The sequence below is a fragment of the Condylura cristata genome, unplaced genomic scaffold, assembly GCF_000260355.1.
Source record: "Condylura cristata isolate star-nosed mole 26May11 unplaced genomic scaffold, ConCri1.0 scaffold00015, whole genome shotgun sequence".
Lineage (NCBI taxonomy): Eukaryota > Metazoa > Chordata > Mammalia > Eulipotyphla > Talpidae > Condylura > Condylura cristata.
Genome location: NW_004567116.1, coordinates 17,292,834 through 17,312,117, shown reverse-complemented (window position 1 = coordinate 17,312,117; position 19,284 = coordinate 17,292,834). Strand labels below are relative to the sequence as shown.

The following is a 19,284-nucleotide window of genomic DNA, read 5'->3' as shown; positions in this document are numbered from 1 at the left end:
ATGAACCTAAAGCTGTTTAGCCTAAATTGTAGAGCACGGAGATTTTTTTTTTAACCCCAGCAAACCCGTAATTTACATCTCTTCATCACAAGTGATGTGTGTGTGTGTTCCAGGTCATTGATGAGCTTTGTTTTTCCTCTTTTCCTAGTGAACTCCTCGGTGTCATCCAAGGGAGGACCCACGCCAGCAGCTGCCACATTGTTTCTGAAGAAATCAAGCCTGCCGGCGCTGTCAGCGGCCCTAGTGGCAAAGGGCACTGGTAGTGGTCCTGCGGCCATGGCCTCAGGATTAGTCAAGAGCGCTGCTCTAGCTAAAAATGTCTCAAACAGTGCAGCATCGGGCCCAAAGGTGACACCAGGAGCAGTCCACACAGCCTTCTCGTTCACGCCAACCTACATGTTTGCAAGAACATCGCACACCATGAGCACCCACACAGCCATGCAAGGGAACACGGGCACTGCCTCTGGCCTGTTGTCCACAACACACCTCCCCAGGAAGCCACAAGCCATGCACCCGGGCCTTCCAGACCCCACCAACCCAGACATGCCCAGGGTGTCCACCACACGCCCACTGACAATCACAGCCGCCTTGACCTCCATCACTGCGCCGGTAAGGGCCACCCGGCTGCCCCCTGTGCTGACAGGAAACACAAATGCTGCTCTTCCTGCTGTGTCAACTGCAGTGGTCACAACTGGAAAAATGGCGTCCAGCCTGGAGTGCCAGATGTCCACTAAGCTCCTGGTGAAGACAGGTAAGGGCCTGCCGTGCTGATTGTACTTGAAAGCAGCAAGCACATTCAGGGCTGAGATGTACTAGAATCAGCTTTGAGATCAGTGGTTCTCAACCTGGGGTCAGCTGTGCTCCTCCAGAAGACCTTTGCACAAAAATGGAGACATTTTTGGTGTCTACAGCTTAGGGGGGAGGGAATCTCTGCAGGCACCTAGCAGGACAGACGCCAGGACACCTGCTAACTGCCCTGCAGCTCACAGACAGTCTGACAGCAGGCTAACCCAACCCAGTGTCAGCAGTGCTGAGGTCAGAGCTTCTGCCCTCAAGTGAAGCGATTCCAGTCCTGGGGCCCACCCCAATGTCAGAGGGCCCTGGGGAACCAGCTTTGCCAGGAGGCTGAAAAAGCAAATGTGCACCACGTTTTTCTGGTAGAGCAAGTTCAGTGGTGTCTCACCTGAATGAATGATGATTCCTAAAGTACAGAATCTTGGAATGCTTCAGAATCCAGAAATTCTGTATTTTCTCAATTAGCAGATACTGAAAGGACAGCTGCAGGACACTTTTGCCATCTCTTGATATTAAAAGAGGAACCTTGGAAAAGTTGGGTAATTTTAATATTCACTGATTTTATTGGTTAGTTGGTTTATGACAAAGGAGCATTTGCATGGTTTTAAAGCACATCCCCCAGAAATGCTCATTAGTTACATAAAGAGAAGTTGTTGCCCAGTGGATCTTGTTTCAGATTTTCTTTGGATCGAGTTGTAGTTGGTATGCAGCATTATATTAGCTCCAGGATGATTTGATGATTGTATATACTGTGAACTGGTCACCGCACTGAGCCCACTTCATACCCAGTGCTATGCATACTTAATTTTTTTCCTCATGATACAACTTATTTAAAAACTCTCTTAGTAACTTCCAAATATCTAGTATCAGACTGCTAGCAAAGGTCACTGTTCTATACCTTATATCCCCAGAACTTATTGATAACTGGAAGTTTATACCTTTTAACCACCTTCACCCACTTCTCTCCTCTGGCAGCCCCAACATAGTCTATGTATTAAGTTTAGCTTGGTAGGGTGTTTTTGGTTTGTTCTTTAAGATTCTACCTGCAGGAGATCTCATGGTATTTGTCTTTCTCTGCCTGAGGGTGCTGTCTCTTTGGCTTCCACCACCCAGTTGCAGCAAAGCAGGCCTTGAAGACATCGGGTGCTTTTAATAGTGTGGTAGTGTTTGCTATAAAAAGCATTAGGCTTGTTATTTGAAAGAGCATGCCAATGTTGAATGCTCGCATCCCGCCTTCCTCTCGCCCCACAAAGAATTAAATGAAATTATATCTTGAGATATACCCCATTCTAAAACGGGTAATTGTGAAACTAGGCCTAGCAGAAAGTATAGTATCTCTTTCTATTTCTCAAGAAATTATACCATCTGGCTTTGCGCTCCCCTCCCCCCTCTCCTTCTAGATCTATGCCTCCTCCTCTGAGTGACAGGCAGCCCTAGTCACCTAGATGTGGAAAAATGGGACATTCTCCTTAATCCCCTTCACCCTAGGCACACCTAGTCAACCACCAAGCCCTTCCTGTTCCACCTCCTGCTGTCCACTTCCTTAGTTCACTGTCACCATGGCTCAGCTAAATTTCTACAGCAATCAAATTCATCTCTTTGTCTTTAGGAACCACCCCCACCTCCCCTCCCTGACCTCCCAATCTGTTCAGTCAAGGGAAAGTTCCAAAATGCAGACTGTTGCTTAAAACCCTTCACTTTGCATTGCCTTGAGGCCAAACCCATGTACATGGAAATAGTTCACTTCTCTCCTCTGTACCTTTGCACGTGGGCTTCTCTCTGCTAAAACTGGTGGGAAGTCTCCCCCTCCTTGTCCTCTATCACTCCCATTGTCCTTCAGGACTTCGCAGAACCATCAGTTCTTTGAGGAAACCATCTCTTGCCCCCAGCCCCCTTACCCTTCCTGGGGCCTCCAGTATCCTTGGCTTCCCCTCAAATAGCACTTGTCACATGCAGCTGCCTCCTCTCCATCCCAGGGAACTATCCCTGTCACCGTCCTCTTGTGTGGGGGAATGTGGAAGGCGCTTTCCTTCCTCAGGCTGGTTGCACTGGCTAGGTCTGTGCCCTAGCTCAGGGCCTGCATCTAAGCTGCTTTCCGGGAATGCTGCAGCTGGAATGTGCTTGCAGGCAGATCCGAGGGGCAGGCACTGCTCATCCAGACTGTCAAGGTGAGAGGCAGCGCTAGTCTCCTGGCCATGGATGCGCCACCCACACACTCACTTCCTTTGCCCTGGAGACGTGCAGGAGACTGGGACCACTTCTCCTTGGGACTTGTTGGGGGCCAGCAGAGCTGTTCCCCTCTCTCCGGGGGGTGGGGGGGGACAGCCACCCCTCTCTCTGGTTAGACCTGTGCTCAGCAGTGTTGCTCAGAACTTGCAGGAGGTGGTGTCTGCTGGGGTCAGGAGGGCTGGGTAACTAGCTGGGCACCTCCCCAATGACATGCTTCTGTTTTGCCCCACAGTTCTCTTTCTGACCCAAAGGAGAGGACATTTCGGTGACTCTTTGAAGTTCAGTGTAGCCAAAGGGCTCACGCAGGCTTTGCGGAAGGCTTTCCACCAGAATGACGTCTCGGCCCATGTAAGCCCCTTGCTTTCATGATCACACTAATGCAGGCATATCTTCCTTTTGGGTCCAGAATATGCTTTGATGGTTTTCTTCCTCCCTGAGAGCCATAAGCTCACTTGCCAGAAGGAGGATCTTTCTTCATTTTGGCAAATAGCTAATGTGTGGTGGCTGGAGAGAAAGGTCAAATTTTGAGATGATAAATTGAGTCTAATTGCCTTATGTCGAGATTTTTTTAGCACGGATATACTCTTTTAAATTGTCCGTTATCCCCTTGTTTGGGAATAGTATTTAATGTTGTTAATTTAATTCTCTAGAAACCATCATTGCTTTTTCCTGTATCTTCCTCAGCCCTGTAAATAGCTAGTGATTTATTTCTGGACATTTAAAAATTATTCTGACTCGTAAATAAAGTCCAGCTTTGCTTAAATTGCTAAGAACAGACGGGGAAGTAAACATTTTTCTCCTCCAAACACTTTTATGCCAAGTGCTGTTTAACAACTGCTAGCTGATTCTGATGGCATGTCCCAGTGATAGAGGTCTGCTTTCTCCGCCTTTGGTTTGATTCCAAGTTTTAAAGCTGTAAACAGGATTGGCAGGCAGTAGACAACCCTTTGCACCACTTTTTCCTTTGACGTTTTGTTCTCAGCTGCACTGGGCTTACTGCCCCTTCCCCAGCACACCACAGACTGGAAATAAGGTTTGGTACATCGTTGATTGGTCATAATCAAACTCTGTTATCTAATCCAAAAAAAAAAGAATTTCACAAGCGACATCTGGGACCAGTGCTTTCTGCACCAGAAACTTTATTTGAAAGCTGAAAATGTGAATGTTTCCTTTTGGTTACTAGGTACAGTTTCCACTAAATTTAACCATTTGCAAACTGCCTTCAGTTTGGCCTTTTCTGCCTATCCTTAGAGACTGCTGTGCCAATTCATATACATTAGTTGCTTTGAAATCTACTTATTTAAAAAAAAAACCTTAATACATTTCTTTTCAAAGATGTTTTGATATTACCGCCCTCAATGAAAGTCAAGAGTCTTTGCCACAGATAGAAAGTAATCATATTATGAAAATAACTTGTTAAATTCAAGCTGGAGAGTATTACCTTTGTTTCAAAATATGATTAGCAAGGATTAGAGGTTTCAAAAGTAAATAATCCTCAAGCTGAGCCTTGCTCCTTAAGTAATCAGGGGGATTGATGGGGAAGTCACTTCCTCATCCGATGGTTTGGTGCTTTTTAGTGCTGTGTTAGGAACAACCAGAAATATCTCTTGTCCTACTTAAAGAAAATGGTCTCAAACCCCACCTTTAGGGAACAAAGTTGTGAGGATCCTTTGGAGGGTCCCGAGGCACAGCCAGCCTGTTGTAAAACCTGTTGTCTTGGTTTTTTTGGCAAATAGGCATGACACTAGTGATGGCCGTGCAAGAAGAATAAGAGAGAAAAGCACCAATAATGGGTATTTAAAGCACCTGAACCATTAATATGCAACACCAAGAAAGCAAAACAAAAGAATAAAATCTAAAGTCTCAAGATCATTAGTTGGATCAGAAGGAGCTCAGATCATCAGCTGTAAGAGAGAATCTTAGGGCTCACTGGCAAGAGAGACGCTTCATGGCCCTTCCCCATCTTGATCTTGGACCAAGTTAGAAGCCAAGAGTAGAGTCAGGTCTGAATGATTCTTCTCTCGGCTTCTAAAGAGAGGAATTCACCTAATTTCCTGAGTGACTCTTGTTCTGAAGGTGTCCTTAGTTTATCATTTCTTTCTGTTAGTGTTCACAAATGATGAGAAATATAATAAAGCTGTTTCCCCGAGGAATCCATTTCCTGGAAATCTCCTGTCCGCCTTCTTGGTTGATAACTAGTGTTCACAGGGTTAAATGGAGGCACTTAAAGCATAAAAAACCAAAAACCAAGAAATAAAACCTACAGATTTAATTCTATTCCATTTAGGTTTGGTATAAGTTTTGATGTATTCTGATAGTTTGAAACTTTCCAATCTATGCATGCTTTATATGATTGTTATGTGTGTGTTGAATGAGAGCTTCCAATCCCCTCCCCCCAAATCTAAATAACAGTTGTAGTCCTGACAAACACTGAGAATAACTTTAAGTACCGTGGAAATAAGCACTAAGTTCTGTGGGTTTATTTGTTTTGTAGGTGGACATTCTGGAACATTCTCATAATGTCACAGTTGGGTATTACGCTACCAGAGGGAGGCTGGTGTATTTGCCTGCCGTGGTGACCGAAATGCTGGCTGTTTATGGGGTCAGCAACGTCACTGCAGATCTGAAGCAACATACCCCAAACTTGCAGTCTGTGGCAGTCCTAGCCTCCTCCTGGAATCCCCAGCCTGCTAGCTCCTTCCAGCTGAAAACAGGCAAGTCACTTAGACTGGGAGGGTGAGTTGGAGAGGGGGGAGGGATCGAAATAGGGGAGGAAAGAGCACAAGGTACTATGGTGATGGTTCACCGGTGTCTTGACAGTAGTGATTTTATGGGGACTATACCTGAGTGGCGCATGAACAACGATGTAAAAAAAAAAAGTGTTCCTATTCTCAGACAGTAGCAAGAGAATACCTGTTTAAAAATCCCATTGCCAAAGTGGTGGAGGCTATGGGTGGTGGTGGGAGAGCAATGATGACCACACTAAGGAGAGAAACATGTCTGATTTAAATGTTAACAAAGATGTAAAACAATAGTACTTCATTAATAAAACTAAGATTGCCATTGCTCTCTATTCTGGCATTTCCTAAGTCCCTGTGTGCTTTCCGCAAAGGGCTTTGCTAATCACATATTCAGGGTCCCTACACATCAGTCTATACTTCCCAACCCGGGAGTTATTAGAAACCTTCCTCCAATAGGAGCCTTTCTTCCCAACTTATATAATTAGTACTTAGGAGTACCAAGCACTGCATTTTTTATGTTTTTTTCTCTTACATTGAACACTGATAAGAGTTGAAGTGCCATACAATCTGTGCTTTGGACCAGTGTGTTCTAGATGCTTCTGGATCAGAATCTCCAGACTCAGGCCTCAGAATCTTTCTTTCAGTCAAGCTCCCTGGTGATTTCTGCTGTTGTGGTTTGTAAACCATGAGAGCAGAGAAACCATTGAAATTGAAAGATTATCAACTTAGTAAGTGAGTGAATTGATTATTCCTCCCCTCCAAAGAAATAGGAGGCCTGATTTCCTGTAGGATATTTTTTGTGTAGGATTTTTTTTTTTTTTGTCTATCCTAGAGCAGATGTCTACATGCTCCATTCAAACAAAATCACAAAACCCTTTGCACGGGAGGGAATCTCTGGTGCGATAATGCATTTAATTTTTCTGTTATTAACCATGTTAAGAGCCACTTTCAAAACTACAGCCAACCGTGTCTGTCTTTATTTGCCTAATTTCTCTGATGTAAAATCATGCTGTGTTACATCGTGCCTGCAGTAAGTACAAGGGACTAAGATGCAGAACTGTGGTGAGCACTGATTTCTGACTCTCATTGCAGTGCTGCAGTTTGTGAGCCAATCCGACAACATACAGTCCTGCAAGTTTGCTCAGACGATGGAGCAGCGGCTACAGAAGGCCTTCCAGGATGCTGAGGGGAAAGTCCTGAATACCAGAAGCAACCTGACGATTCAGGTAAGCAGAAGGGCACTTCATCTATGTGATCGGCGGAGACCAAGCCCGCTATACATGCTGGCAAGACTCATGGTCCCCCATGTCAAAGTCACTTGGTGTAAATGTACCTTTGTCCTTTGGGTACATGGTAGAGACCTGAGAAGGTGTCACTCTGGGCCCACTGAGTCCAGTCTGGCCCCAGATGATGAGGAGGACTGGGGTGTTGCCCTGACAGGAGGGTGCCATGTTGCTATGTACCTGCTGTGATTTAGATTTACATTTGCTTTCCTGTGTGACACTTCCTCAGATCTGCCCGATACTTCGATTGATTTTAAAAGCAGAGGTAGGTATACTATAGAAGAGATGCCAAATGTCTATGTACAATGAATCCATTCTAAATAGCTATCACATCAAGATTTGCCTCATCTGTGATTTGCACTGAGTTATTTTTCAGACAGTCACATGAGCAATCGTCTTAATTTAAACACATTTTGTATTTAGGGCTTACGATGTGCCAGAAACTGTGCGAAGGCTTTACCAATGTTTGGGTACATAGTACTCAAGTCAGCCTTCTGAAGTATTATTATCCCCATTTCACAGAAAAGGGAACTCAGATAGAGCCTGAGAAATTTCCAGAAAGTCACAAGGTTGGTAAAGAATGGCATAAAGAATAGAATCAAAGCCCATACACAGTCCTACCCACCATGCATGTCTGTATCAGTGCAGTGTGAAAGTGGGATTCTTGATGAAATTTTTGGCAGACACATGAGTTCTTTCCCAGGCAACTCCTACTCCTGTTTTACTGTGTGTTGAGTTTATGTTAGATATGCTTCCAAAGGCCTTTCTCAGACCCACCCTGTGCAGTGATACAGATAACATCTCACTAGTGCCAGACTGCTGGATGTCCATCAAGCCCCCCAGCTTTCTCCAACTGCACTACCCAGCGATTCTGTTTTTAACTAAACTAAATCTTTTGCAGTTAAATCCAGTGGTTTTGAATTTGACATTTAATATCAGTGAATTACCAGCAAAGCCAACATATGAAATAGAAAGCATATAATTTGATTATGATGCAGCAACTTCCCTTTTCTAGAGTCATCCTAAGTGTACATGGAAGTATCTCATTATAACTTGGTTTATATTAGACTAAGATCTAAAAAAAGTGTTGCAAAAAAAAAAAAGTGTTGCAGATGTAAGATTTATGTAAGGAGTATGACTCAGCTCTTTTATGGGAGATATTTTTCTTACTGGATTTGTGACTGTCAGAGCTGGATGAGTCTAGTGTGGCAGCAGAGAATACTCTAATTGTATTCTAGAAGCACAGACTTTAAGAGCGCCTGCTATTCAGCATGGGTAGAGACGCGAAGATAAATAAACTGTGGTTAGCCTTAAGAAGCCTGTCCTATGGTGTGGTAAAATAGTCATGAGCCATGAGATGAAATTTATGAAAGCAAGTAACATCTTCCTTGGAAATGACTGCAAATGGTAATTTGAAATTGCATCTAAATAGAGTTTAGATTCATTAGCACCTGTTGAAGTGAATAATGAGGTGAATTGTTTTTATTAACCTTGTTTCACTTTTTGACTTGGCTGACAGGAAGCCAGAGCAAAGTTGTTACCCAGATTTAGTAACACTCTAGACACACATTTTTCTGGAATCTGGTTTTATAATTAATAACTTGCCATTTTAATGCAGATAATATAATTGCGGGGCACAAATGTGACATTGTTTATATAAGGTTTTACTAGGATATCATTGATATCGGGGCTAGATTACAGTAGACTTACTTAGCACATTTTTGATGGCCGGTGATAGAATCCAAGCACCCAAGGCTTAACCAAAAAGAGGTAGTGATTGGTTTATGTAACTGAAAGGTTTATTGCTTATTTTACTTCAGTACAATTGGATCCAGGTGCTTACAGGATTTCTTCATGAACTCTTCTTGACTACTCCTTCTTTCCTACATCCTTCCCAAGGTCCCTTTGGCTGACTTCAGAGGGCAAAGGAGCCAACTGAGAGCCCTGAGCAGGATGAGTTGGGGGTAGGGAATGGATCTGGAGGAGAAAGGGGTAGACACCAGCACAGAACCCAACAGAGGCGGCCTCCCAAAATTGAAGGACTGAATCTATTTATTCACATCTCACCTGTGGGATATTTTTGCCTGTGTGTTGATTCCAAAAACTTAATTTTCCAGTAACTAAAAAGCTGACTTAAACAAAATGCTAGAAGAATGTCACATCATCTCATAGTAATATTTACATATCCTATGTTGAATTAATGGGCCACAAGGAAATTTAAGAGATCTCCAAAGAAACTGTATTTCTGAATTCCTTGCATAATCAGGTTCTGGTACTCTGTTCATTACTAGATTAGTGATCAAATATGTACCTCCTCTGTCTTTTCAACTTAAACATTCCCTGAGTTTAACTGCAGTTAAGCCCTCTGTAAATTTAATATTTCTCTGTTCTTTGTATTTTTAGAGCTATAAAAGTAACCTAGAAGACAATTGAACCCCCGGAAAAGAGACACACACTAGTGGCTAAAATCTACAACCAGAGTGGGTTTGCATCCTGGCTCTATTACTTATACCTTGGGCCTTGATTATTCTGGGCCTCAGTTTCCTCATTTGCAAATGAGATCACCTCATAGGGCTGTGGTCAGGATGAAATGAGATAATGTCAGTGCCCAGCACATAGCAGCTGGTAAATGGTGACTATTGTTATTCTTGTCTCTTCCTTGCTCTTTCTCCACCTCCCTTTCATTCCTATCTTCAACTTCTGCTTAAACTTCTCCCACAGCCTCCACGAAACAGACCCTCATCTTATTTGGCATGTCTCCCTCCCCTTTCCTCCTGTGTCAATCCAGATTGTGGCTACGTCCAACGCCTCCCAGACAGTCACCTTGGTGTACGTGGTGGGCAATCAGAGCTCTTTCCTCAACGGCACGGTCGCCAGCAGCCTTCTCCGCCAGCTCTCGGCCGAGCTGGTGGGTTTCTACCTCACCTACCCTCCACTCACCATCGCTGAACGTGAGTATGAGAATGTCACATGGAGCTTCTGTCATTTTTCCCAGAGGCCTTTCACCATTTAGCAAACACAGCTATCATGACAGGCTGCATACTAATTCTATTGTCATGTAACTACCACCAAGATAAGTGAGTTTGATTGCATGTTGAAAAAAAAGCACTGTGGCCTCACTTTACCCTTCAGTTACCGCTTGTGTCATTTAATCCTCTCAATCACCCTATCAGTTGGGTGCAAAAATAGTGCTGTTTTGCAGAGGAGAAAACTAAAGCACTAAGAGATTTAATAAGATGCCTATTTGAACATACCTGTGAGACCGGGAACCTGGAATTTGAAGCCAAGCGATCTACCTTCTGAGTTTGCAATAACTGCCTGGCAGGGCACTTGTCCTCCCAGCAATCTGGTTGCTATGGTTTCCCATGCTTCTGCCATCAGCAGGTGCTCCCAGGCTTCGGACCTTGCACTGCCGACAGTGATCATAATGCAACTCACTTGTGATCAGCATCGTGACTTCCCTTGCTGAAGTCCCCATAGTCTGTGGCCTCATCTTCCTCTAATGCTTCAGTTACATAATGCTCATTGCAATGCAGCAGGCATAGACTTTGAAGACGATGCAGCCTACATTTTGTACCCAAATACTTACTTGGTGGCCAAAGGGGACATAAAGATTTGTGGTCTAAAATTTAATCATTGCTACATTTCTCAAGGTCACTGGGCAAGTTTTTTAAAAAAGCATATTAGCAAAATTATTTCTGTTTCCTTCTGTGGTCGCTTTTGATACAAACCAATGAGATAATGTGTGTGTGTGTGGGTGTGTGTACTTATTTAACATATAGTAGTCATTCTGAATTTTTTTTTGCAAATAAATAGCCAGCTTTTGTGAATTTCCATAAAGGAAAGATGACTTAGGATTGGATAGAAAGGTGTCATAAAGAATGCTTTATGTCATATGACAGCACGTGCATACCCACTATGTACCAGGCACTGTGCTAAGCCTTTTTCTTAGATTAACTCTGATGTCTACCACACTTGCAAAGAAATAAGACCATTTGTTACAAGTAGCATTTGATACTAAACCCAGTGCTTGATACTGGACAATCCATTTAAGAGATAATCATTCCTAAAAATGTTAGTGATGGCTGGATAGTTTCTAAAGGGGAAGCTATATTGCTAAGATAGTTTCTAGCTGTCAGTCTAGATCATGAAGATGTTCCACTTAAGATTTTGATGCAAAATCCAAAAGAAGCCCATAAACCTTAGAAAACTCTACATTTGCAACTTAGCTCTTTGCTGAGTGAGTTGTCTGTGTCATTTTGGACTGTGTGTCCCAGAGTTCCCAAGAGTGATAGAGCAGGATTTAGCAGCCCACTTCTTTATTGCCTGTATTCATTTCCCTGAACGGCATTTACATATGAAACCCATGTAAGTAATTTGGTGTGCTTTTGGTTTATTGCAGCGCTGGAATATCCCAACCTTGATATATCAGAAACAACCAGAGACTATTGGGTCATTACAGGTAACCTCTTTTAACATTTCCCCTTTGACTCTATCAGGTTGAGAGGTTTTTTGAAATTGCATGCTTGGCATCTTTTCGTTGGTCTGCATTCTAAGGTCAAGGAGTTATTTCCACAGGATAGAAGTGGGTGGAGTAAATTGAGATGAGAACAGGCATCACAATGAAAATGACTCATAAATAGTTCAAAACAGGCATCTTGGGGGTCCCACCCCGTAGCTTCCTCTCTGCAAAAGGAGGACCAGTTAGCAGGAGGTAACAGTGTTAACCTGTGCACACCCAGGGCCTATTCCTGTGGACGCTCATTTGTCTGAAGATGGTAGGCCTTTCTGCACCGTCCTGCAAAATCCAAGTGAAAGTCAGAGGAATGCCAGGCGTGCACTTTTTTTCCCTCCAGCCTGGCAGGAGGCCCACACCCACACTAGCCCTGGCAGAGTCCAGGCGTGTCCTGACAGTGAGGGCGGATGGAAGTAGAAGCCTGTTTTGGTGGCATTTTCTTTTTTTTTTTTCCCTTGACATTTCTTAGCTGAGCTTTGTGAACAGCAAAAGAAAAGAAAATTTCTTGTTTGTGTTTTTCAAAAGCCAGACAGTAGCTCTGAAAATTAGAGAAGCGGAGTAGGAACACAGAGGGGACAGATATTTGAAGGAGGAAAAGTGACCAGTCCAGACATGAAGGGGAGGGACAGGATGGCACCAGGAGGGCACTGGTCTCCTGGGGCTGCTCTAGCCAAGGACCACAGACCAGGTGGCTGACACAACCAGGACTTGTTTCCTTGCAGGCTGGAAGGCTGCTGTCAGTGTGTTGGAAGAACTGGTTTCTTCTGAGAGAGGCCTCTGCCATCTGCCTCTGTGCCTACTTGGTCCTCCCTGAGTGTGTCTGTGTCCTGATTTCCTCTTGGGACACCAGTCAGATGGGACTAGGGCCATCTTCATGAGCTCATTTGACTTTAGCCATCACTTTAATGGCCTTGTCTCTAAATACAGACACATTCTGAGGTACTGGGGGTTAGGGTATCAGCACGTGAATTTTGGGGCACAAAGTTTTGCCTGTAATAAGGAGGGAAGAAGATCCTGCAAGTCTTGGCAGATGTGGCTGTACAAGCAGGCCCGTCTTAAACCTCCCTTCCTCCCTTGCCTGTCTCCTCCCTGCCCCTCCCTCCCAGCCCAAGCAGTCAATGGGCTTTTCCCTAAAATACCAGCTCAAGAGCACACATTCCCCTGCTGGATAAAGCCCGCTGGAGGACTTGCCTCAACTGCAGAAAATTGCATTTCTTTCTCCCCTGCAGAGGCGTGGATATGCAGAGATTATTTTACATGCAAAGAAGGCAAACTAAAGAAATGTGTTTAAAGAGTAAAAAAGAGAAAACTATCAGAGTTGATGCCCAAGAGAGAGACAAACGCTTACCCAGCGACATATTTTTGCAGCCAGTAGGTTATGTAACCTTGACAAAAACCACGCTTCTTCTGCAAGGAACACTGCTTTTTAAACTTGCAACTCTTCCCAGCCCTTCTCTAACTTGCAGATTTACATTAAATGGGGGCACGGACATCCTTGGCCTCTCCTGCCCCACTCACGCTCACGGTACCTTGCCTTTTGGTGGCATAACCTGAATGAAGCACTCCACCTGGGGTCTTGTTTTCAGGGTTCCCTGGGGGTATAAGCCTCTGTCCACTCATCTGCATAATCCCCTTTCATTCATTGCTGTGATGGCTGTTGGTCATCAGAATGAGCAGTGGCTTCTTTTTTTTTTTAAGATTTATTTATTTATTCATACAGAACTGGGGTACAGGCCAGAGGCTCAGGGGCGGTGAGAGGCTTCACCAGAGACAGAGTGGGGAGCAGAACAGGCAGATCGACGAAGTACACTGCTCAGGGGAGCAGCGGGCGGGTCAGGAGAGGTATGCCACGCCATGTGGTCACCTCCGGGTCAGGCGGCAGGCGGGAATCGAACTCATGGGGAGGCGGCTTTAGATTCTCAGTGCTGTGCTTTAACCCGCTGCGCCACCAGGGAGGGCCAGAGCAGTGGCTTCTTACACTGTCCCCTTGGCTGTTTGATCAGTTGATCAGTGCTATATTAGAGCATGCAGCTGAGGGGCACCCATGGACCCCAAACTGTAAAGGGGTGCATGCTCTAAAAGGGCTAGTGTTAGCCATGTGCCGCGCCAAGGCAAAGGAAGCACACTCTTAGTGTGAAAGGTCTTTAATAGAATCAATGAAACTAGAGAGAGGAGACAAGAAAGGATGTTAGTTCCCACTCAAACTCTCCAGATTCCCTATCCCCTTTGTGGGAATGTCCAGCTTAGCAGGGTCAACCCGAAGCAGTGTGCTGAGGCTTGAAAACTTGCCACAAGTCTAAGGTACCTTTCGGCAGGAGCCACACGGAAGGGATTAAGCAGGTCCCAAAGAAGTGGGATTGAAGGAGAGATCCAGAATTCAAAATATGCCAGGTAATGCACCGTGAAGTTAGGACAGCGGCTGCCATTGTCTGCCAAGGACCAGGAGCTGCCTCCCCATGTTTCTCACCCACGTGTCAGTTACATCTCCCATGTGTCTCTACACGTGTCTCCCCCAAATCTCCTTCCCAGCAGTGCCAAGGGGCAGGTCAGGCTACAGAAGCAAGAGAGCGCATGCGTTCACATGTCAGTGACACACCAGGCTTGCTGCACCCCTGGTTCCCAGCGACCTCCCGTTCAGCAGGTCAGATTCATGGTGTGCTAGGATTGTAGCTCTGGGCTCCCAAGACTCATGGAGGGGGAGCCCACAGAAATCTCAGGGGGTGGAGTTTGCATAGGCCCTCATTCACGCACTCAGGGTTTGCTCCTTGCACCTGGGGTCTGGCACCAGGTTTCTGCATGACTCTCCTGTCTTGCCTTTGGCTCTCAACCACCGAATAATCCTGTGGGTAGTCCCCACCAGCCTTTGACCTTTATTTGCAGTCGGGGTAGGCGATCAGGAGCTGAGAGATGCAGATAGTTATGCTGAGCTTGTTCAAACCCACAGTCCCCTGAGGAAGCACCCTGCTCTTTGCACCCAGACAGCCATCACAGGAGCTCTCTCTCCTGCTCATCACTGCCAGCCTAGAGCAGTTGGAACAGCTTCCTTTCTGTAATTTGGATTATAAAAACCTGATTTCATGTCAACTAACCTTTTATGAAGGTAGCTTCTTACTGGACATGTCTCCCATCCCAGAGTGTGGTCCCTGTTTGGTTGAAATCAGGGTGAACCCTGCACATCTCTTTACAGAGAACCCAGGGCCCAGCCCACTGGCCTTGGATGCTACAGTCAGACTTGTGTATATGAGACAGGAGAGGGTGTGCTGCCTGTCAGCAGTGAGAGCCTGTGTTAGGTTTGCCCATGTGTCTAATGTCACCCACCAGAGTCACCATGTGCCCACCCAGTGGTCTCAGCATTTCTTCTGGTGTTAGCTCTACTGTTTACCACCCTACTGGGGCCTTGAGCAAGTCATGCAGGCCCTCTGGGCGTCATGCTCTCATCTTTGGAATGAGAAGATAGCTGCATATTTAAAGTTCTCTCTGCTCTGCTTGTATTCCTGGGATTCACCCAGGAAGAAAGTCATTCAGCTTGAACACAGAAGACTGAACCAGACCTGAGCCTTGGAATTTTAGAGCCCAACAGAGCTGCACATAGAGAAGGAATAAGTGATGAAATCCTCTGAGTCTCTGGACAGAGCTTCTTTGAGCACAACTGGGACTTTTCCACCTCCTCTAAGCTGAGTCAGAAGGGCTGATGGGGCCACCCAGGACCCGGGCTGATGAGCCAAGGCGCTGTGTCTCCCTGGGCACCCATGCCAGGGTCCAAGCCCCCCTGCTGCTCTGTGTCACCGTGAGACACTCCCTCCCGCGTGGGTGGAGAGGGCCAGGAGCCAGAGGGTGGCCTGTCACCCTGCTCCAGGGGTGAGGGGGAGGGGCCACCATCCTGGAACACATTGCTGTGGTTCCCACTTTATTTTTTCCTTTGGTGAGGGTGTGTCTAGCAAAGGAAGAGGCCCATGTAAACAAAAGCTGCAGCCTCCACTTAGGGGCCTCCTCCCCAGTGCCTTAGAGTACCAGCCTTGAAGCACTGTTCTGCATAATGACAAGTCAGGAGTAGGTGATGACCCCATGTTTTCAGATGAAGCAGGGCCCAGAGGGACTCCAAGACTTGCCTAAAGACGCTCAGTACAGGGTCCCAGGATTCACATCCAGCTCCTGACTCCAACCTCCAGCTTTTCGCCAGCTGCTTTCTTTGCAAGCAGAGGTGATGCATCTCAGCCTCCCGAACTCCATGGAGGCTTTTTCTCTATCAATTTTACAAATTGTGGTTCAATACCCATAACATAAAAGTTGCCACTTTCAGGCCCTCCCTGGTGGCGCAGCGGGTTAAAGCACTGCACAAAGAAGCTTAAGCCACTTCTGCATGAGTTCGAATCCCACCTGCCCCAGAGGAGATCCACATGGCCTGGCAGACCTCTCCTGACCCGCCCGCTGCTCCCTTCAGCAGTGTACTTCGTCGGTCTGCCTGTTCTGCTCCCCACTCTGTCTCTGGTGAAGCCTCTCACCCTCCGCATCTCTGGCCTGTATCCCAGTTCTGTACGAATAAATAAATAAATCTTTAAAAAACAAAAAAAAAAACAGTTGCCACTTTCACCATTTTTAAGTGTATGAGACAGCAGCCTGAAGGTCATTCACAGGGTTGTACAACCGTCCCTGCTGCCTATTCTGGGACCTTTCACCACTCGGAGGCTTCTTGCCTCGTTCCCTTTCTTTGATGCTGGCCCTTGAATCATCTCACGATGACACCCCACCCCTTAACTGTCCGTGTGTCCCTCTCACTCTTGTCCAGGGATCGGGAGAGACCAACTTAAAAGTGACCCTTCAGTCGCTGGTTCTGTCTTTCTTCTAGAGGGACATCTTTGAGCTAGCAGGATCACGGCTCTCCTGTCTGGGGGCAGGAGGTTGGCTGGCCCCTCTTCAGTGTGATGCTGTCAAGGGTGCGCCCGGGGCCTCTCTGACCTGCTTCAGTGGGAACAGTGTGTGAGTGCTTGTCTTCTTTGCGGGGCTGACAGATGAACTGAGAGCCCCCATAAGGGCCCTAGAACGAGAGATGCTTTATGCCTACCAAGGGGATTATTTGGCATTTATGGTTTAAAAGAAGGAATTTCTCAGGCAGAGTTGTGGGTTTTACTTCTGCCTCGTGCTGGTTAACACCATTCTCTGTATATTGTCGTCATTGGCTTGATCTGGCCCCGTAGGGAATGTGATGGTAACACCTGTGGATTTTTTTGGATTTTTTGTGGTCCATGGAAGGGCAGTGATACAGCAGACTCTGTTAAATGGAAGCTCGTATTACGTGGCCCAAGCTACGTAAGCATCAGTCTTTACGAAGATGAAAATTGTAGCCTTTTTGATTTTAGTTTGGGGGCAGTGTTTGTGTGTTTGGGGTAAAGTGTGCTCCCAAAGGACTTGGAGGAAGGACTGGAATTTTGGGGTAGACAGAAAAAGGTCATCGTCCCTACAGTCAGTGACCACACAGTTCTAGGATGACTTAGTTATTGAAATCCCCTTTCTCCTTCATTCTTTTCTCTCCACTCTTCCTTTTTAAATTATTTTGAGACAGTGGAAAAAAAACACATAAACTGCATTTTTCCTAAATGGTTTCTACCTTGATGTCAAGGTTAAAAAATAGATTTTAAAAAATGCTTTAGGGCCCTCCCTGGTGGTGCAGCAGGTTAAAGCACAGCACTGAGAAGCTAAAGCCACTTCCGCATGAGTTTGATTCCCGCCTGCCCCAGAGGAGACCACATGGCATGGCAGACCTCTCCTGACCCGCCCACTGCTCCCCTCAGCAGTGTACTTCGTAGATCTATCTGCCTGTTCTGCTCCCCGCTCTGTCTCTGGTGAAGCCTCTCGCTGCCCCTGCACCTCTGGCCTGTACCCCAGTTCTGTATGCATAAATAATTAAATCTTTTTTAAAAAATGCTTTAGGATCAAGATTCAGCATCAAATCTCTGATTACTATGACATTAAGGTGAATTACCAGACTTGCAATGAATGTTTAGAAGAAAGGAGAACAAGAAAAATTTCAATGACTTTTGGATGATTCTGTTGAATTTTCATTTCTTTCTATCCTTTTGATTTACTTCAGAGATATCTTTTAAAAAGAGTGCTGGGTAGATTTGATAATGTTTTCTGGCCTGGGCCCCACCACATGAATGCCTCAGCTGTTGTCTCTAGAGGCTCATGGTGTAGCTGGAACACAGCAATGGAGAGGGAGGGGTGAGGAGGATTTCACTCCATTTACCTTCCCTGGACCAGGTACTGTGCTAAGCTGCTTCATCCATCTGCCTCTTTTCAGCCTTAGAGCCCCTTAGCAATATGTTCCCTGTGATGTAGACCTTATTGTCTTGCTATAGAAAAGCACTGGGATGCAAAGACAATCAGTTTGCTAAAAACCCCACAGCCCTGCGTGCGGGTCCCCTCTTTCTATTCCACTGCCCTGCTCTCATGGGAGCGCACCCGGGGGGCTCTGACTATCTTTTTTTCTTTCTTTCTTTCATTATTTAATTAGATCCTCTGCAGGAAATGTAGAACACCAATTTGTGAGGGTAAATTCCATCTGCAAGAGCAAACACAGAGCCGAGCTAGCTCAGGGACTGGGGGGCAGCTCTGATTTTTGGCAGACTTTGCGAGTCCACATCTTTCTGATCAGCCTTGCACTGCTGTGTCATCTCGCGTGTCTCCTGTGTGGGGAAGATCTCACCTCCCTGGTGTCGTGGCTGACGCAGCGCCTTCTTGAAGTCAGCGTCAGTGAGGTGTTTTGGGAGCTTCGTACCACTGATTCTTGTGTTGGTGGAGGTGGCGATGACACATTTCTGGGGTGTCCTACATGGAGGAGCTCCACTGAGGGACAGAGGTCCAGTCCCAAGTAGCACTGCCCAGCTGCTCCAAGACAGCCACACTCCCACCTCTGTGACACCCTATTAGGAAGGTCAAGGTTGTCCCCGGAATGATGTCGGCTCATAGTTTTCTCACAAGCTAACAGAACGGGGTTTTGCTGGGGCTCAGGAGGACAGTCACTAGGATAATACACAGACATCCTGTGAGGTTTAGCCACTTGGGTACCGCCATTCTTTCAGCACCAGCTGGATTTGTGACATTTTTCTTTTTAAACCTGGATTTAGTTGCTGAGAACTTCCTCTTTTATGTGGCCTTTCAGGAATATCTTCCCATTCCTCTGAGAAGGACAGGGTTTCCACTACAGTAGGGCTTCCCCTTCTTATGGGTTTGGGAGAGGCCTTCTTAACCTCGCCTCCAGCATCATCCTCTTGGCTTCTCAGCTTTTGTGACATGGGAAAGACTTGGGTGTCATTGGAGGTGGGTTCCCAAAGGACCCCACAGAGTGGGGAGAGACCAGGACCCTGAACAGGGCAGCTTGCCCAGGTCTGAGGACTGAGCTTAGATTCCTCAGCAAAGTTGCTGAGAAGGAAAACTAAAATGGGCAGCCCAAAGCCACAGCTTCTGAGTGGGTACCTGCAAAAACCCATGAGCCAAACCTGCAGGTGTGCTGTGTTTTCTTGTGAGCTAACCATGTAAAAGGGGGTTTGATTTGACCCCACATTGCTAGACCGTCTGACTCAGGGCGGACAGTCCAGGCTGTGGAGTTATACTGGTTTGGGCTTGAACCCTGCTTTTGCACTTGCTAGCTATGATCTTAAACAAATCTCTGAAACACTTTAGCATCTGTCACGTATGGCGGGTGACTCCCCACTCTGGGGCT

The 19,284-nt window shown here is 46.0% G+C and overlaps 1 protein-coding gene across 1 annotated transcript in view; it reads left to right on the top strand.

Annotated features, from left to right (window-relative positions):
• Window positions 1-19,284, top strand: part of KIAA1549L (KIAA1549-like ortholog) — a 196,712-nt gene that overhangs the window by 101,704 nt on the left and 75,724 nt on the right. Inside the window, exons 5-10 of the mRNA XM_012725187.1 lie at window positions 149-751; window positions 3,257-3,372; window positions 5,519-5,738; window positions 6,858-6,991; window positions 9,837-9,999; window positions 11,451-11,510. Coding sequence (XP_012580641.1) covers window positions 149-751; window positions 3,257-3,372; window positions 5,519-5,738; window positions 6,858-6,991; window positions 9,837-9,999; window positions 11,451-11,510 — 1,296 coding nt within the window. The remainder of the gene's footprint in view (window positions 1-148; window positions 752-3,256; window positions 3,373-5,518; window positions 5,739-6,857; window positions 6,992-9,836; window positions 10,000-11,450; window positions 11,511-19,284) is intronic.